The following is a 20,344-nucleotide window of genomic DNA, read 5'->3' as shown; positions in this document are numbered from 1 at the left end:
AATTACTTACCCTCATGTCGTTCGACACCCGTAAGACCTCCGTTCATCTTCAGAACACAAATGAAGATATTTTAGTGTAAATCTGATGGCTCTGAAAGGCCTCTATTGGCTCAATGGCACGGTTCACTCTCAAGACCCTTAAAAGGTACTAAAGACGTCGTTACAAAGTCCATCTCACTACAGTGGTTCTACAATAACTTTATGAATCGGCGAGAATAGTTTTTGTGCGCAAAAAAAACCTAAATAACGACTTATATAGTGATGACGATTTCAAAACACGGCCTAATGAAGCTTTGAAGCGTTATGAATCAGTGAGTCGAATCATGATTCGGATCGCGTGTCAAACCGCCAAACTGCTGAAATCACGTAACTTTGCCGATCCAAACCACTGAATCGACTCACTGATTCATAACGCTTCGAAGCTTCATGAGGCCGTGTTTTGAAATCGTCATCACTATACAAGTCGTTATTTAGGGTTTTTTTGCGCACAAAAAATATTCTCGTCACTCCATAAAGTTATTGTAGAACCACTGTAGTGAGATGGACTTTGTAACGACGTCTTTAGTGCCTTTTAAGGGTCTTGAGAGTGTAAAGTGCCATTGTGCCAATGGAGGCCTTTCAGAGCCATCAGATTTACACTAAAATATCTTCATTTGTGTTCTGAAGATGAACGGAGGTCTTACGGGTGTCGAACGACATGAGGGTAAGTAATTAATGACAGAATTTTCATTTTTGGGTGAACTAACCCTTTAATATTTTATTTTACTAAAACACTAAAGAAGTATGGTGAATACTGTCTGTACCTCTTACTGAGAGAAAGCACGTGTTATCAGTATGTTTTGGGAAACTTTCTGGTCAGAACTGGAGCTCGATCAACTCCAACCTTGGAGAAACTGTGTATGTGCGTGTTTCTGAGTATTCTGTGTTACAGATCAGTATTGAAGGTGTACAACGGGCATCCTAGGGAGAGGGACAGGATGTTGTTCTGGACAATCTGGCGCCTGCTCCAGACCTGGAAGGTCACTAAGTGCCTAAATCCGAGGTGAAATTTACTATGACTATCTGTTTTCTCTGAGCCAGTCAGAATTATTCCACCTGCAGTAATGCCGCGGCTAGACCTTGAAAACAGTATAACTGTTGAGATATTGTATGTACAAGATGTGGTAGAGAGGGAGCGCGGCCTACAATCTCCTTGTGAGACTTGACGCTGGCTTCAGCTGATGAAACTGCAAACTCTTTTTTTCAATTGCACTCCTGACTCTTGGTCTTCATTCTTCACAACTGGTCTTGGGTCATAAACTGTTATCCCCTCACACCTTGGATCAGACCTTTTTTTAAATGTAGAGACTTGTGTGGTGGTGTGAAATGTATTTCATTAACAAAACACTCATTTGGTTGAATGGTTGTGTCATTTCATGTTCAAATTAATATTACAAAGGAATGAAGAGACATGTCATTTGGCTTTTTTAATCAATTTTGCTTTATTTCGTTAAATCCCAGAGATCTAGTACCAGACAAACTCCAGACTCCTAAGTCTGCTACATTTTTCAATGTTATGCTTTAATTTCTATTTGGTTCAATCATTGACATTTTTGTTGGGTATTTTTTGCTGGCTCTCTTTAGAAGGTCTCAATTAAAGGTAGTTGTTGTGACCACTACACATGCAGGTAAAGACCCTTTGATGACACTTTAAACAAGAATTATATCAATGGGTTAAAAGGGGCAATGGTAAGCACGAGACGACTAACTGTGGGTTAATATGTGTGGTGTTATGCACATTCTTTGGTGGTCAGTATCAATGCATTGGTGCCCAATTGTGTGTCTGTGGGGGGCATTGACATTTGCACTGTGCCTCTTTGCATATATAAAAAAAAACTTAAGTACCCTTGAAAAAGGGGTAAAAAAAAAAGGGTTAAAAACCTTTTAAAAACCAGACCCAATAACTGCAAGAGAGAAAACTGATAAACTTGATTAAAATAAAAAAAAGCAATAAATAATGTGAGAAATAAATAAAATGATGCTACTTGATTCAGTACTACCGAATTTAGCATGGTTTTTGATAATCCCACAATGGCATTTTCAACAGAACTGCCCCTGACAGCGCACACACATCTCAGAGACGTTTATTGGATGTGTGTGTGTTTTCATCTGCAATACATCTCTGAAACATTTGATTTAGAATGCATGTAACTTTTTTAAAGATGTTTTTCAGATTAACTGCTCTTGGAGACGTACGTGTGCTATCTGGGGCGTGGCTCAATTTCTAAAACTCAATCTCAGAAACTCAAGAAGATATATCACTAAATTCCTCGCCCTGCTGAGGCTGAAATGTACCCTTCACATTCTTTATAAGTAGGTCCTAGGTAGTACTTTTTCTTTACACTCACTGTGTACCTAAATGCATCTTTGGAGTTTAAGAACAAGACTTCTGTGCTTTTCCCTTTATGCTGTTACTCTTTACTTTCTAAATTTCCATTTCACCAATACGTCCCTCTCTCTTTTCTACACTCTAACAATCTCCCCTTTCACCCTGTCTTTCTCTTGTTCTTTGACTTTCCCCAGCTTTCATCTCTCATGCGGTGTTGTGCTGTGTCACATTGCTCTGATCTTCATGGGATGGGGTGTTTCGGTGTCTGCGGGATGTGTGACGTGGGGGCAAGGGTAGGGCACAGCAAGACACTCCCACTATGGGTTCAGGCAGATCTTCCACTGCTGACCAGCTGTCAGTGCCCGGGTCATAGCGCTGGACTGCGGACTTGTAACGCTTCTCTGCTTCATTCCACCCACCCAGCAGGTACAGGTGATCTCCGAGTGGGGACATGCCAGCTGTGCTCACTCCTAGGGGAAGGCTGGCTGCTCTTGTCCACTCCTTGCTCTCAGGGGAGAAGACTTCCATGGTCATCACATCAATGCGGACTCCACCAACACCCAGCTGGCTACCACCTACCACGTACACCTTGCCACCTACCGTTGCAGAGCAGTGCCAGCCTCGAGGTGTTTCCAACTCTCCCTGCTCACTCCAAGTGTCGCTGTCAATGCTATAATGGAGGACCGACCGAGAGTAAGCGCAGTTGACATAGCCGCCAGTCACCAAGATGTCTCCTGATGGTAGGACTGCACTGGCATGGCAGCATCGTGGCATATCCATTGGCGTACGGAGCTGCCAAGTGTTGGTAGAGGGCTGGTAGCTTTCAATGGTGGCCAAGAGGCCTTCAGTGTTGCGGCCTCCAATGGCATACAGCCGCCCACCAGTGGCTACCAAACTGAAATGTGTACGTCGTTGGCGCATGCTGGTCAGATGCAGCCAGGTATTGAAGCGAGGATCATATCTGAGGAGCAGAAGGTAATGCGGTCAATCGATCTATTTGATTTTAGACCAGGGGTGTCCAATCATGTTCCTGGAGTGCTAACATTCTGCAGAGTTTAGCCAAACACACCTGCCTGGAAGTACCTTGGCTGAATCCTAAAACATCCCCTAAACCAGGGATCCTCAAATCTGGCCCACGAGATCCAATTTCCTGCAGAGTTTAGCTTTAACCCTAATCAAACACACCTGAACATGCTAATCGATGTCTTCAGGTTCACTAGAAAATCACAGGTAGGTGAGTTTGATCAGGGTTGGAGCTAAACTCTCCAGGGCAAGATTTGAGGAACCCTGCCCTAAACCCTCAATCACTATTCCCTAGGCAAGTCCACTAATACAGTTCCCTTGAAGGAGTGAATGAAAACAAGTGAGCGAATTCAGACAGCCGTTAAGTGCACATCGGCTGTACACTCGTTATTGCGGTGCAATGTGGGATAGAATGAGTGCACTCGATAACGTCCACTATTGTTTCGGACACCACTACAAATGGCTGTCCTCTCAAATAATGCCCTATTTGAGGGTATAGGGGGCAATTTCGGATTCAGCCCTAGTAATCTTGATGCTTTTGATCAGCTGCCGTGTTTTTAATCAGGTCAAAAGTATAGACTTCGGTACCAAGTCGGTACTGAAATTTTAAAAATGTGACGCTTTGAGCGCAATCGTAAACACCTCTGATTGGCCATTGTGTTCAGGCACTCATCACATATGTCTGTGATTGGCTACAATGATCAAGTGTTTGAAAGTGTTTTGAAAGTGGGAGCGTTTGAAAGCACAAGTAGGCATCTTTCAGTGGAAAGGGCTTTCAAACGCTTAGGTGTGTGTCTGTGAAAGCTCTCAGTGTAGAGCGTCATTGATATATACAGGGAGTGCAGAATTATTAGGCACGTTGATTTTCTGATCATATTTTTTTTCCAGGCACATTTGACCAATTCCAAACCACAGTAATCCTAATAACTACTATTGATTTAGTATTTAATAATGTATAAGTGATATATAATTGTTCATGAAGGCTGGAAATGAAAATCACCTTATATTCAGGTGTGCAGAATTATTAGGCATGTTTTCTTTTACAGATAAATTGAGCCAAAAAAGAGATTTAACTCAGACTGAAAAGTCAAAAAGTATTAAATGCCCATGAGAAGGATGCAATACTAATGCAAAACTAGACATTGCAGTTAAGGCATGACCATTGGACAGTGAAATGCTCGTTGGGTCAGCAGGGTCAGACAAAAACAGGTGGTGAAGAAAAGACACCTGTTAACTCCAAAAGAATTAAGAATTAAGGTGAAGAATTAAGGGTGAAACCATCAGGAACCCTTTAGTCTCCAGCGCCACCATTTTCCAGAGCTGCAACCTACCTGGAGTCTCCAGAAGTGCAAGGTGTCAGGATCTCAGAGACTTCAGGTTAGGTAAAGGCCTAGTCCACACGCACACGGGTATTTTTATAACCAGAGTTTTTCCTCCTCCGTTTTAAAAAACAATCGCGTCCACACAAGCACAGTTTTAAAAAAATCTCCGTCCACATGAAAACGCAAAACCGCGCTATGATTGGCTGCTTGATTTCCACATGAGTCCCATCCACGGCACCGATGCACTGAGGGATGCCATGGGCTCAGTGAAACCCTTCTACAAGTTTACTTTGGAATCAGTGACACTGACAACTGTAGGGGCAGGGCTCAAGTGGACTGAAGCTTCACATACTTGCCTTACTATGTTGTATTTTTGTATTCTGGCGCCTCTGTTCTGCAATACAATGAGATAACTGCGCATGTATCTGTATGTAATAAGCGCTGCTAGCAGAGTTATTAAAAGTTACGTCCGCCATTGCAGAGACTCCACTCATGTATAAACAAAAGCGATAACGGCGCACAATCTGATGTCAAACAAAGGAGAGAACGGCGCACATTTCAACTTAACAAGCCGAAATCTCCGGTTTCACCGTCTACACGACAACGCTGTAACCGGAGTTTCTAAAAAACTTCACCCTGGCCGGAGTTTTCAAAAAAGTCCGGTTTCAGTAACCGGATACTGCGTTTGCGTGTGGACGAACAGCCAAACCGCGTAGAAAAAGCTGCGGTTTTGAAAATACCCGTGTTTGTGTGGACAGGGCCAAAGAATCCTAAAAAATGACCCCCACTAGATAAGAATCACAAGCTGAAGTGTTGTAAAATACATGAAGAAGGTTATTTTATAGGCTTTATGGACAGATAGGTTGAGAGTGACTCTTGAAGGACCAGCACCACATCCTCTAGTAGCACTGTTTGAAGAATTCATCTTCCAGAATCTGGCAGTACGTTTTGGGAGTTCATTTTAGTCCATCTTGAAGTCCGTTTTGCAGAGATGGACTAAAATGAACTCCCAAAACGTACTGCCAGATTCTGGAAGATGAATTCTTCAAACAGTGGTACTAGAGGATGTGGTGCTGGTCCTTCAAGAGTCACTCTCAACCTATCTGTCCATAAAGCCTATAAAAAAACCTTCTTCATGTATTTTACAACACTTCAGCTTGTGATTCTTATCTAGTGGGGGTCATTTTTTAGGATTCTTTACCTTACCTAACCTAAAGTCTCTGAGATCCTGACAGTTAAATCTCTTTTTTGGCTCAATTTATCTGTAAAAGAAAACATGCCTAATAATTCTGCACACCTGAATATAAGGTGATTTTCATTTCCAGCCTTCATGAACAATTATATATCACTTATACGTTATTAAATACTAAATCAATAGTAGTTATTAGGATTACTGTGGTTTGGAATTGGTCAAATGTGCATGGAAAAAAAATATGATCAGAAAATCAACGTGCCTAATAATTCTGCACTCCCTGTATTTACAACTTGTTTTTGAAAGCGCTGATCATTGTAGCCAATCACAGACATATTTGATGAGCGTGTGAGCACAATGGGCATTTAGAGCTGTTAACGATTCCGCTCAAAGCATCACATTTTTTACATTTCAGTACCGACTTAGTACCGAACACTAGTTTGGGGCTAACCTCTACAACAGAGTTTCTTAAATCTTGCCCTGGATGGCCAATGCCCTGCAGAGTTTAGCTCCAACCCTGATCAGACACACCTGCGCAAGCTAATCAAGGTCTTCAGGATCACTAGTGCTGCGTTCCACTCCAGTTTTAGACACGCACTTGCAAACTTCCTTCCCCTCGGTGGAATCCCCGCCGCCATTTTGAAGTGCGTTCCACTTCGTGAAGTGGACAAGGGAAGTTAATATGGACAGACCCTTGCTCCCTCGATTTTGACTGAGGGAGCGAGTCTACTTCATATGTACACTTCAGGCAGCTTCATATACCACAATGCAACACGATTGTGACGTCACCGCATATCGCGTTTAATTTACCCCACCTCAAACAACTATATGATATTTTTTATTATTTTTAAAAACATTTAAAACAACCCAAATACACCTATATACATATAGAATGTTGCATTAAACAATTTCGTAAAGGAAAAAATAAATAAATAAATCAACTCCATAGTGGATTCGAAGTAATCAAGGGCTTAGGATGTTCCTCCAGTAGTGGGCACTCATGCAACGTAAGCAATGACGCACATCCGAGTGAACGAGACGGAGGGAAGTTAACGAGTGAAGGGCATAATAAACATGAACTGGAACGCAGCATCGAAAACCACACGCTGAATCCGAAATCGCCCCCTATACCCCCAAATAGGGCATTATTTGAGAGGACAGCCATTTGTAGTGGTATCCGAAACCATAGTGGACGTTATTGAGTGCACTCCTTCTATCCCACATTGCACCGCAATAACGAGTGTACACTTAGCGGCTGTCCGAGTTCGCTCACTTGAACTGTATTAGTGGACTAAAGTAGGGAATAGTGATTGAGGGTTTAGGGGTCGATTTCGGATTCAGCCACAGGTAGGGGAATTTGATCAGGGTTTGAGCTAAACTCTGCAGTGGCTCTCCAGGACCGGATTTGAGGAAGCCTGCTCTATAGCAAGTAGGCCCTCCAGGAGCAGGATTGGACCACCCCTGTATTAAACGAAATGATTTGTGATAACGTACCTGCTAAGAGTGCCTACAGCATGTTTTGCCTGGTTCCGGGCATCATTCTGATCTTCTCCTCCTGCCACATACAGGAATCCATCCATCACAGCCACACACTGGTTGAAACTCTTTGCTGGCAGCTGAGTAAGATGACGCCATGTAGCCGCTCCCTCTCGAGGATCTCTCCACAGCACCTGCCACAGTACAACTCAAAATGTCAAAGTCAAATATGTATTTTCTTATGGGGTCCAGTCCTGCTCCTGGATGGCCAGAGTTTAGCTCTAACCTTAATTAAACCAGAACCACTAGGTATGTAGTATTACTAGACTTGGCTGCGTTTTCCAAAAGCATCGTAAGTTGAACAATTGCCACCAATGGTGTCTATGATCAACTTAAGGCTTGCAATACTTTTGGGAAACACAGCCCTGGTGGAGGTAAACTCTGCCCTTCCAGGAGTTGAATTGGACACCCATGAATCAAGAGTATCACATGTCATGGACTTTGTCCAAAGGTTTGAAATGTCGTACCTCTCGACTTAGGGCACGCTCAGTTAGAGAAGGGCGACCCCCAATGGTTAGAAGAGCGTTCTGGCTCCCCCGGACCTTTGAGCGCCGTGACTGCAGTGTGTTTTGCTGGTAAGGCAGCAAATGGTAGTTCATGGCATCCACCAGAAGGCGGTGACACCGAGGGTCCAGCATCATACGTGCCACTGGCTGGATCTCACTAACCAGCTCGTTGGCAGGGATGGTCTCAAAGCGCACGTGAGACAGCAGTTCTGCAGCATGTTCCTGCCTCTTTGGGTCAAAGTCTAACCACTTCATTGCCATCTAGGTTCCAAGAAAAGTTAAAGTGAGTGATCCATATTTAGTATCTAATTCAGTCTACTTTATAAATAGTGTTCATCCTGTACATATATACACCCTTCTCACGGCTCTGTAGCTATATCTCTTTTTATAGTATGGGCTATGTTTGCTGACACTGTATAATCACTGTATAAATAGGACTTCTTAAAGGGTTAGTTCACCCAAAAATGAAAATTCTGTCATTAATTACCCACCCTCATGTCATTCGACACCCGTAAGACCTCCGTTCATATTCGGAACACAAATGAAGATATTTTTGTTGAAAGCTGATGGCTGAGAAAGGCTTCAGATAGGCCTCCATTGGCATTCAGTACATTTACACTCCCAAGACCCATAAAAGGCACTTAAAACGTCGTTACAAAGTCCATCTCACCACAGTGACTCTATAATAGTTTTACGATGCGACGACAATAGTTTTTGTGCGCAAAAAAACCCCAAAATAACACCTTTATCCAACTTGTTCTTGTCTTCCGTGTGTGCCTCCACGACGCATGCGCGAGAATATGACGTAGCGCCAGCGTTCGGGAATCCATGAAATGCACACTTAAACCCCATTTTGAGAACTACGCCGAGACCTAAAGCACGATCAATGTAGAATCCAACAGCTTAGACACGCACGTCTTCCTCTGCTTGTAAACAAATCGCTTCTGGGTTATGTGTGCGAACGCCAGATCTGCGTCATATTCTCGCGCATGCGTCGTGGAGGCACACACGGAAGACAAGAACAAGTTGGATAAAGGTGTTATTTAGATTTTTTTTTGCGCACAAAAACTATTGTCGTCGCATCGTAAAATTATTGTAGTCACTGTGGTGAGATGGACTTTGTAACGAAGTTTTAAGTGCCTTTTATGCATCTTGGGAGTGTAAATGTACTGAATGCCAATGGAGGCCTATCTGAAGCCTTTCTCAGCCATCAGCTTTCAACAAAAATATCTTCATTTGTGTTCCGAATATGAACAGAGGTCTTACGGGTGTCGAACGACATGAGGGTGAGTAATTAAAGACAGAATTTTCATTTTTGGGTGAACTAACCCTTTGCTATTTAACTATTCCATCCGTCTTTCCTTACACTGACCTGGAAGGTGGTGACCTCAGAGGGAAGAGACAGGTTGTCGTCTTGCAGGAAAGATGTGATCTGCTCCAGGGTGAGTTGGTTGAACTGGGTTGTCTCACAAAACTGGGCAAAATTCTCTAGAATGTAACGCCGGGCGGCCTCGCGAACTGGCATCAGGCCATACGCGACGCCGATGTTCCATATGTACACGCAAGTGTGAGCATTCAGCTCGGACATCATGAAGTCCATGCACATCTGGAGAAGATGAGGGATCTGCATGGTGCTCGCCGCAGACACAGTGCAGGCAATGGTGTACAGGGACATGTGCACACGGCCCAGGTAAGCAAATGTGATCACATTGGCAAGTCCTGAAGAGAAAAATAATGCATATATGTCATGGATATTGTCATGATCAAAAGTTTAAGTGTGTGCCTTGCAAACATGCAAAATTTTCATTATTCCATCAAAATGCATGTTGTTTTTTATTTAGTACTCTCCTGAATAAAATATTTTACATAAAATATGTTTACATATAGCCCACAAGACAAAGTAAAAGTTGAATTTATAAAAATGACCCTGTTCAAAAGTTTGCACACCCTTGATTGTCAATACTGTGTCGTTTCCCCGATGATTCACGACTGTTTTTTTGTTTTGTGATGTTGTTCATGAGTCCCTTGTTTGTCTCGAGCAGTTAAACTGATAAACATTCTTCAGAAAAATCCTTCCACTCCCGCAAATTCTTCAGTTTTCCAGCATCTTTTGCATATCTGAACCCTTTCCAGGAGTGATTCTGAGATCCATCTTTTCACACTGAGGACGATTGAGGGACTCAAACACAACTATTAAAAAAGCCTCAGACATTCACTGATGCTCCAGAAGGAAACACGAAGCATTAAGAGCCGGGGGTGAAAACTTTTGAATATCAAATTGTACTTAATTCGTCTTCCGGAAAACATGTAAGTATCTTATGTTGTTTCCGAAGGGCAGTACTAAATTTAAAAATAAAATCTTTAAACAAAATAAGAAAAATGTGGACATCTTCATCCTGTTCAAAAGTTTTCACGCCCCCCCCCCCCCATCTCTTAATACATCCTATTTTCTTCTGGAGCATCAGTGAATGTCTGAACCTTTTTTAATAGTTGTGTTTGAGTCCCTCAATCGTCCTCAGTGTGAAAAGATGGATCACAAAATCATGCAGTCACTCCTGGAAAGGGTTCAAATATGCAAAAGATGCTGGAAAACTGAAGAATTTGCGGGAGCTGAAGGATTTTTCTTGGGCAGTTTAACTGACAAGAGACAAAAGGACAGTCGTGGATCATCCAGGGAACGAAACACAGTATTAAGAATCAAGGGTGTGTAAACTTTTTTTATAAATTCAACTTTTATTTTGTCTTGTGGTTTATATGTAAACATCTTTTATGTAAAATATCTTATTCAGGAGAGTACTACATAAAAAAAAAGAACATGCTTTTTTTTGTATAATCCTGATTATTTTGTTAAAATTATTTGCATTTTCACAGATTCTGGAAGGGGTGTGTAAACTTTTGACCATGACTGGATTATTCCAGTAGTTTGGGTCACTTGAAAAATTTGTGAACTTTAACAAATGCAGCGTCAGGTGTCCTTAAACGGTTAGTTCACCCAAAAATGAAAATTCTGTCATTAATTACTTACCCTCATGTCGTTCGACACCCGTAAGACCTCTGTTCATCTTCGGAACAGAAATGAAGATATTTTAGTTGAAATCTGATGGCTCTGAAAGGCCTCCATTGGCACAATGACACTTTACACTCTCAAGACCCTTAAAAGGTACTAAAGACGTTGTTACAAAGTCCATCTCACTGCAGTGGTTCTAAAATAACGTTATGAATCGGCGAGAATAGTTTTTGTGCACAAAAAAACCCTAAATAACGACTTATATAGTGATGACGATTTCAAAACACGGCCTCATGAAGCTTCGAAGCGTTATGAATCAGTGAGTCGATTCATGATTCGGATCACGTGTCAAACCGCCAAATTGCTGAAATTTGGCGATCCAAACTGCTGAATCGACTCACTGATTCATAACGCTTTGAAGCTTCATGATGCCGTGTTTTGAAATCGTCATCACTATGTAAGTCATTATTTAGGGTTTTTTTGCGCACAAAAACTATTCTCGCCGATTCATAAAGTTATTTTAGAACCACTGTAGTGAGATGGACTTTGTAACGACGTCTTTAGTACCTTTTAAGGGTCTTGAGAGTGTAAAGTGCAATTGAGCCAATGGAGGCCTTTCAGAGCCATCAGATTTCAACTAAAATATCTTCATTTGTGTTCCGAAGATGTCTTACGGGTGTCGAACGACATGAGGGTAAGTAATTAATGACAGAACTTTTATTTTTGGGTGAACTAACCCTTTAACCCTACTCCTGGAGACCTTGTTCTGCAAACATTAGTTCCAACCTGCTCCAATCCATCCGTCTTTAATTCTGATTGGTTTGTTTGGGGCTAAACTTTGCAGGACAGTCGGTCTCTGGGAGCACCTCTGAGTTTGGTGATATGTGTTAAGGCTTACCAAGAGGTGAGAGGGTGGGAAGCTCCAGTCGTTTGAGTCCAGGGTCTTTAGCCAGAACTTCACGAAGATACTGGCTGACTGAGGAAATTACCAGTTTGTGAACATCAAATGCCTTGGTTTTGCAGGCCAATTCCATGTCAGTGAGGAATCGCTCCTGTCTCATGCGGCTCAGCTCCTCCAGCATAGCGGATCCATGCAGGGGGCGGGTGAGCTCAGTGCCCAGGCCAAAGCCCTTCTCCCCAGGTCGGATCACAGGGGGTGGCAGAGGCACCCCATTGAGCCGGTTCAGCTGCTCAATATTAAAAGGGAGCTCCAGCTTTTTAATACCCGGTTCTGGGACAACCACTCCATTCTCAACTGCTGTCAATTCAGGTATGGACTTCTTAGGCCGTGGTGACTTCTTTTTGGGAGCCATTGTAATGTGTAGGCTAGGTCAGATGATAACTTTTTAGATTCTCTGCCGATAGTCACAATGACCCAGTACCGTTTGTGGTTTGTTCTTTTCTGTGTGTAGGTTTTTACCGAGCTATAACACTTCTACTGTATCAACAGAGCACTGATTGACCAAGGTAATAGATGGACAGACAGACACTTGCAAACGAACAAAGCGGAGGACGGTGATTGATCAGCTTCAGCACACGCCGCCTGAAAAGAAACACAATAAACATATACAGTAAGTATGAGTACAATAAACATGCCTCATAATATCATGGCTTTATCTCATCTTACTCTTTTACAGTGGGAGGATATAAGGGTGATTGACAGGTGCATGTGGGCTCATGGGGGAGTTCCCAAAAAAAGGATATAGCCAGGGTTATATTTTATTATAAGCAAGCTGAGTCACTTGCTAATAACATGTACATCATTTTTATTTGCATGCCAAATTGAGGATTTATAGTTAAAATAATATATAAATGTAGAAAGACTAGTGTAGTTTGGGCAGTGTAATAATAAAAAATATATATTTTTTTTTATTATAATTATATATTATTATTAATTATTTTTTGTCATTTATTTAAATTATTTACAATGAATTTGTATTATAAATATAGTATAAATATTCCATGTAGTCTCCCATTTGTGCATAAAAAATTAGTGCATTTTTAAAAAACATGTTATTAGTATTAGATGGCATAGCCTGTCATATTGCAGGACACTAAATGCAGTTATGTTACTAAATTTAATAATGAATATTTGCCTTGATATTTGATTCTTATTATAGGTTCAGCCTGTTATAGAGAATGTGGTTATATCAGTAATCCCCAGCCATCTGGCAGTTTTTATTATAGTTAACATAGCATGTTACAGATCATGGCATATGCATAAGAAGTCATTTCTTTCCTTTGCCCAGGTTTTTTTTAGTCTGCTTATTGCTGTGTGATTTGTATTTTTTCAGACAGAGAGGGGATTGTGCTGTTATCAAAACCAGAACAAAGCAGTCCCCTCAGATAAACAAACAAGTATGATTGGACTGTGATAGACAGGTGTGTTTATGTCTCTTCTAAAAATATTCTAGAGGTCGTGCAGCTTGAATTACCCTCGCACGGTCACCAGTCCCTTCCTGTTCCCTATCTCACCTCAATCTCACCTTCAAGCCACAACATAAAGGTTCATCAACTCTCAAAATCAGATGCAGTTGCTTTCATTTGAGTGGAAATGCATGGATATGACTTGGTCCTTGTGCGACGTGAATCCAACCTTTTTCACCAGGGACGTAGATACACAAAAGACTAATGCTTGAGTTTCAGCGACAGGTGTTCAAAATACGAGGTGTCTACAAGCGGCAACCTCCCTCAGTTTCTCTTGAAGCCAATACAGAAGTGACTTAAACTGCAATTCATCGACTGGCCACTAGGGACATGCTCCAGAAGGAGCAGAATCTCATTGAGCTCCATGTTAAAATGCTCAACTTTACAGCAGAAAAAGTTTACAGTCTGGTACAAATTGTGGTTTTGGTCTTTACAGCTAATTTTGCCCTTCATGACAACTGTGAGGGGCGTGAATTTTTTAATAACTCATTAGTTTACATTATATAAAGCCTTAAAGTTCTGCATAATTAAGGGCGTGGCCAATTTGAGTGACAGGTGGATTGTCGTTTATCGTCATCGCGTCACTTCAGCTCCGCCCACGTCCCGCCTCTTTGCCCATTTTCTGTTATCCGGGAGTGATGCGCGATGACGTGCTAACAAGATTGACGACGGCATAAGAAAAAATAATAGCAGCATAAAAAAAAAACCATAATTGTTATATAGATGTTGGACAATATAATACTTAAACCCTGAATGTTAGGAAAGCAAATGTTTCATTTTAGCGTAGCTATATAAACCACAGTGTCATTTCCATCTAATCATGTATTGTTAGCATTCTATGAAGGAAATGACAGTGATAGAAAAGTAATTTTTTATATTTTTGGGGGGAAATAAAATGAGCTTTTTGGTCTGGCTAAGGTGATGTAAAAAAATCTGACATTTTAGTATATCATATTTTATCACTACAGTTGTGTTTTTTCCAGTCAGAGTACTGTATTTCTTTGTAATCCACAAAAATGTTCTAAGACACTTTTTTTCTAAGGCCAGATTTACTAACAGCTAGCGCAAGCGCAAAACCTCTTTTAGAGTTAAAAAACTACTGTCAGGATTTACTAAAGACACGCAGTGATAAATCAGCGCTGAAAAGGCGTGGACAGGGTTATTTTAGCGGCTGAGCTTATTGCATATGCATTTGTAGGAGTTTCCCTTTCAGACGCAGTATTTATGGGAGGAGAGTATTTAATGAATCGTGCGCAGTGATTTACTAAGGTTTGCTCTCGTCATTTACTGGTGTTTGCGCCATTATTTACAGCATGTCTTAAACCAGACGCTAATTCACGCTGCTCTTGGTAGATTGTGTTGGTCATTATGGAAATGATTCGGCTGCGTCTGTGTTCTTTCATTTGCGTGTCGTCAGTAGATCATGTGCAGAACTTTCCACTCTCTTCAGCACTTTTTTTGGAATTGCGCTCTCACACTAATTTACCGTTTAGTAAATCTGGCTCTAAGATACTTCTCTCTCTTGAGATGGTTACATTCAGTTCTGGGTATATTTACAAAATGTAGTTATTGATTCCAAATTACATTTGACAAAATTTTTTGTAATCCATAACATTACAAATTTAAGGTAACAGACTACTTTTGGATTACTTTTAGATTACTTTTGATGTAACTCGTTTAATTTGAATAGGATAGTCTTGTACCATAATAATATAAAAATATAAAGAGGAAAAAAAAAAAATTCTTTGTTATCAACAACATTAAGTGTACTAAATATTACATTACGTCACGGTTTCCTTGACTAGGTTTTGTGAAGGAACTGCATTTTTTTTTTAAAGTTTAATAATAAAAAAAATAATAACAATCAAAATAAACCACTAAAAAAATTGTATGTCATGTGACCATTAACCAACATCAGAGAACAATGAACCTAATTATTATTATTGACTTAATTTTAATTTTAGTTACTTCAAGTAAATATATTATGTCAAAGAGTCAAAAACGTTGAGGAATCTCTGCATTGCATGTAAATATGAAATAACATGAATTTGTACATTTTAATGTGTTTGAAAGACTAAAACCGTCTCAAGACAGTAATACAGGTTAAATGAATTTTAACCTGTATTACGAGAACCTGTATTACGAGAATTAATTTAAATAATGAATGTGTTCGTTAATGTGTTCGTCAGGAGTCGATTAGATATGCAATGTTGAGAAAACACTTGATCTCTGTATTTTTTGGTCTCAGTTTGGAAGACTTTCTGAACGTATATTAGAAGTAAGCTTTCATAGAAAGGAAAATTTACAAGATTAAAAAGTAGAGAATCAATGGATTATGAATAATTTACTGCCATTGTGAGATTAACATGTAATCATGTAATGAATAAAAAGTAACTGTAGTTTGATTACGAGTATTCTAGAATGTAAAATAATCTAATTACAAGTACCTATTACATGTAATCAGTTACATTGGGTATGCAAGTTATATGTTGATGCTTGCCTTGATTTTTCTATCATTTGGATCAGACCTACAGTTGTCTGCATATGTTTAAATAATTTCAGGAGTGTTGCAACATAATGTCAGTCATAAAGACACTCTGTCACTTCTTATATTACACCACGGCAGCTGCTGGCCCTGCTGACCATGACGCGCACACACAAATCCACAGCACATTTACAGCTATTTACAGCGTAGGGAGGAACATGCATGAGGGGGATGAATCAATTACTAAACATGTTTTCAGTAGTTTGATGAACGTTACAGCGATGGAACCATCTGACCCAGATATCCTAATAAACATCAACAGGAGACCCTGTAAGGTTAATGAAAGTGATAGGCTCATGTTCGTCAATCTGATGCTGTAAACATGAGTTCAAGGCACTCAAGATGAAAGGTGAGAGGTAAGCAGGGGACAAGGACATTTCTATTCCTTGCGCAAAGGGAAGGATAAAAAGAGAGGGTATGAGAGGAAATGGAAAAGAAGCAGCTGTCAGTCCTAAAAGCTGAAGGCCAGGCTATCCGTCTTCTATCTAAAAAGCTGTAGTGACATGCAAAGTCCAACTATAGTATTTGTGTCCAACCTCCAACAAGCTTCTCCCTCTGCTGGGTATTTATAGAGTGAGAAACAACCCTCATTGTGTAAATTTAGACCACCCCACTACAGTAGGATAAGAAAATCTAAGTGTCTGTGTTTGGATTGTGAGATGTCAGGGATGCATATCCAAAGTTTAGTTTTAATCATCTCATATAAATTGAAGCATTTCTATATGCAGTGACCATATATTAAGCTGATATTAAACCCAGAAAGAGTTAGTTTGTGCTACTTCATGCATTAAAAGTATATGCAATGTTCTGTTGCCGTTAAAACATTCACATGTCGATGTCTAAGATGCATTATTACGCCTTTATGCATTCATCAAAAGAAAGAAAAGCAGTTTGGATGTTTTACCTCTGCTTTACAGCTCTCTTCCTGCTCTCCTTCTTTGTCCTTCCTTGTTCTCTTATTCGCTTTCAGTTCTTGAATCCGCACTGTTTTCTTTCTCTTCTTGCTAATCTGTCTCTCTCACTGTCTGTCTGTCTGTCTGTCTGTCAGGCCGAGCTCTGTTGGCAGCAGGGGTTAGTGGAAAAGATGAACCAACCACAGCTCTGCAACACAATCCTACCAGTCCCCAACCCCACCTCCATATACAGCCATCCACCCCTCCCCAAAAACACTGTCCATATCCAGCTTGCCCTCCTAACTCCATCCTGATAGGACATAGAGGCTGTGTTATTCTTACAGCCATGACAAGATCGTGGCCATAACCAACATAGCTATTGCTTCACCCAATGTTTAGATCAGAATGTGTTTTTCAATGGCAGATTCTAATGCTTTGATGTTTGGTCAAATATCCTAATAATAATATTATAATAACCAGCCAGTACGGTGGTATTGACACAGCATGTAAGGCTAATGTGTGATGTTATGTATATTTTGCTTATTCACTGTACATCACTTGAACGTTTGCTTACATCCTTAGGAGATGCTTTACTGTTGTTATGGCGAGTCCTTGTATTTTAATCATTTAAAGGGATAGTTCACCCAAAAATGACTAATTAATTAATCTTCTGAACACAAATAAAGATCTTTTTGATGAAATCTGAGAGCTTTCTGTCGCTTTACGCAACTACCACTGGCGCTTCAAAAAGTTCATAAAGAGATCAAAATTATCCATCTGAATTGAGCGGTTTAGTCCAAATTTTGAATTATGAACAGATTGAATTTAGGCTTTTATTCACATATAAACATTGATCAGCGAACATAAACAGAAGCTCAACTGAACCTGCTTGATGCATGAGAACAAACCTCATTGGTTCTCGCTGAAGCTCCGACGTGATGCGCAACACGAGAATGAACCTCATTGGTTCTTGCTGAAGCTCGAACGTGATGCGTAACACAAGAATTAACCTCATTGGTTCTTGCTGAAGCTCAAATGTGATGCGTAACACGAGAATGAACCTCATTGGTTCTTGAGAAGCTCAAATGTGATGCGTAACACAAGAATGAACCTCATTGGTTCTTGAGAAGTTAAAATGTGATGCGTAACACGAGAATGAACCTCATTGGTTCTTGAGAAGTTCAAATGTGATGCGTAACACGAGAATGAACCTCATTGGTTCTTGAGAAGCTCAGACGTGATGCGTAACACGAGAATGAACCTCATTGGTTCTTGAGAAGCTCAAACGTGATGCGTAACTTGTGATAACCTCATTGGTTCTTGCTGAAGCTCAAACGTGATGCGTAACACGAGAATTAACCACATTGGTTCTTGAGAAGCTCGAGCGTGATGCGTAACACGAGAATGAACCTCATTGGTTCTTGAGAAGTTCAAATGTGATGCGTAACACGAGAATGAACCTCATTGGTTCTTGAGAAGCTCTGACGTGATGCGTAACACGAGAATGAACCTCATTGGTTCTTGAGAAGCTCAAACGTGATGCGTAACTTGTGATAACCTCATTGGTTCTTGCTGAAGCTCAAACGTGATGCGTAACACGAGAATTAACCACATTGGTTCTTGAGAAGCTCGAGCGTGATGCGTAACACGAGAATGAACCTCATTGGTTCTTGAGAAGCTCGAACGTGATGCGTAACACAAGAATTAACCACATTGGTTCTTGAGAAGCTCGAACGTGATGCGTAACACGAGAATGAACCTCACTGGTTCTTGCTGAAGCTCGAACGTGATGCGTAACACGAGAATGAACCTCATTGGTTCTTGAGAAGCTCGAACGTGATGCGTAACACGAGAATGAACCTCACTGGTTCTTGCTGAAGCTCGAACGTGATGCGTAACACAAGAATGAACCTCACTGGTTCTTGAGAAGCTCAAACGTGATGCGTAACTTGTGATAACCTCATTGGTTCTTGCTGAAGCTCAAACGTGATGCGTAACACGAGAATTAACCACATTGGTTCTTGAGAAGCTCGAGCGTGATGCGTAACACGAGAATGAACCTCATTGGTTCTTGAGAAGCTCGAACGTGATGCGTAACACAAGAATTAACCACATTGGTTCTTGAGAAGCTCGAACGTGATGCGTAACACGAGAATGAACCTCACTGGTTCTTGCTGAAGCTCGAACGTGATGCGTAACACGAGAATGAACCTCATTGGTTCTTGAGAAGCTCGAACCTGATGCGTAACACGAGAATGAACCTCATTGGTTCTTGAGAAGCTCGAACCTGATGCGTAACACGAGAATGAACCTCATTGGTTCTTGAGAAGCTCGAACGTGATGCGTAACATGAGAATGAACCTCATTGGTTCTTGAGAAGCTCGAACGTGATGCGTAACACAAGAATTAACCACATTGGTTCTTGAGAAGCTCGAACCTGATGCGTAACACGAGAATGAACCTCATTGGTTCTTGAGAAGCTCGAACGTGATGCGTAACACGAGAATGAACCTCATTGGTTCTCGCTGAAGCTCGAACGTGATGCGTAACATGAGAATGACCCTCATTGGTTCTTGAGAAGCTCGAACGTGATGCGTACCACGAGAATGAACCTCATTGGTTCTCGCTGAAGCTCAAACGTGATGCGTAACAGGAGAATGAACCTCATTGGTTCTTGAGAAGCTCAAACGTGATTCGTAACATGAGAATGAACCTCATTGGTTCTTGAGAAGCTCGAACGTGATGCGTACCACGAGAATGAACCTCATTGGTTCTCGCTGAAGCTCAAACGTGATGCGTAACATGAGAATGAACCTCATTGGTTCTCGCTGAAGCTCAAACGTGATGCGTACCACGAGAATGAACCTCATTGGTTCTCGCTGAAGCTCAAACGTGATGCGTAACATGAGAATGAACCTCATTGGTTCTTGCTGAAGCTCGAACGTGATGCGTAACACGAGAATTAACCTCATTGGTTCTTGCTGAAGCTCAAACGTGATGTGTAACATGAGAATGAATCTCATTGGTTCTCGCTGAAGCTCCGACGTGATGCGCAACACGAGAATGAACCTCATTGGTTCTTGCTGAAGCTCGAACGTGATGCGTAACACAAGAATTAACCTCATTGGTTCTTGCTGAAGCTCAAATGTGATGCGTAACACGAGAATGAACCTCATTGGTTCTTGAGAAGCTCAAATGTGATGCGTAACACGAGAATGAACCTCATTGGTTCTTGAGAAGTTAAAATGTGATGCGTAACACGAGAATGAACCTCATTGGTTCTTGAGAAGTTCAAATGTGATGCGTAACACGAGAATGAACCTCATTGGTTCTTGAGAAGCTCAGACGTGATGCGTAACACGAGAATGAACCTCATTGGTTCTTGAGAAGCTCAAACGTGATGCGTAACTTGTGATAACCTCATTGGTTCTTGCTGAAGCTCAAACGTGATGCGTAACACGAGAATTAACCACATTGGTTCTTGAGAAGCTCGAGCGTGATGCGTAACACGAGAATGAACCTCAT

At 41.1% G+C, this 20,344-nt stretch overlaps 1 protein-coding gene across 1 annotated transcript; it reads right to left on the bottom strand.

Annotated features, from left to right (window-relative positions):
* Positions 1 to 716: 716 nt before the first annotated feature.
* klhl43 (kelch-like family member 43) lies at positions 717 to 17,126 on the bottom strand. The gene is made up of 6 exons (XM_079829195.1): positions 16,831 to 17,126; positions 11,853 to 12,497; positions 9,320 to 9,666; positions 7,909 to 8,208; positions 7,400 to 7,575; positions 717 to 3,329 (listed from the first exon to the last, which is right to left on the bottom strand). The coding sequence occupies exons 2-6, from the start codon at positions 12,265 to 12,267 to the stop codon at positions 2,573 to 2,575; spliced, it is 1,995 nt and encodes a 664-aa protein (XP_079685321.1). The 5' UTR covers positions 12,268 to 12,497; positions 16,831 to 17,126; the 3' UTR covers positions 717 to 2,572.
* Positions 17,127 to 20,344: the final 3,218 nt, after the last annotated feature.

Source organism: Gobio gobio, assembly GCF_949357685.1.
Source record: "Gobio gobio genome assembly, chromosome: 11".
Classification (NCBI taxonomy): domain Eukaryota; kingdom Metazoa; phylum Chordata; class Actinopteri; order Cypriniformes; family Gobionidae; genus Gobio; species Gobio gobio.
This window is presented reverse-complemented; position numbering and strand designations above follow the sequence as displayed.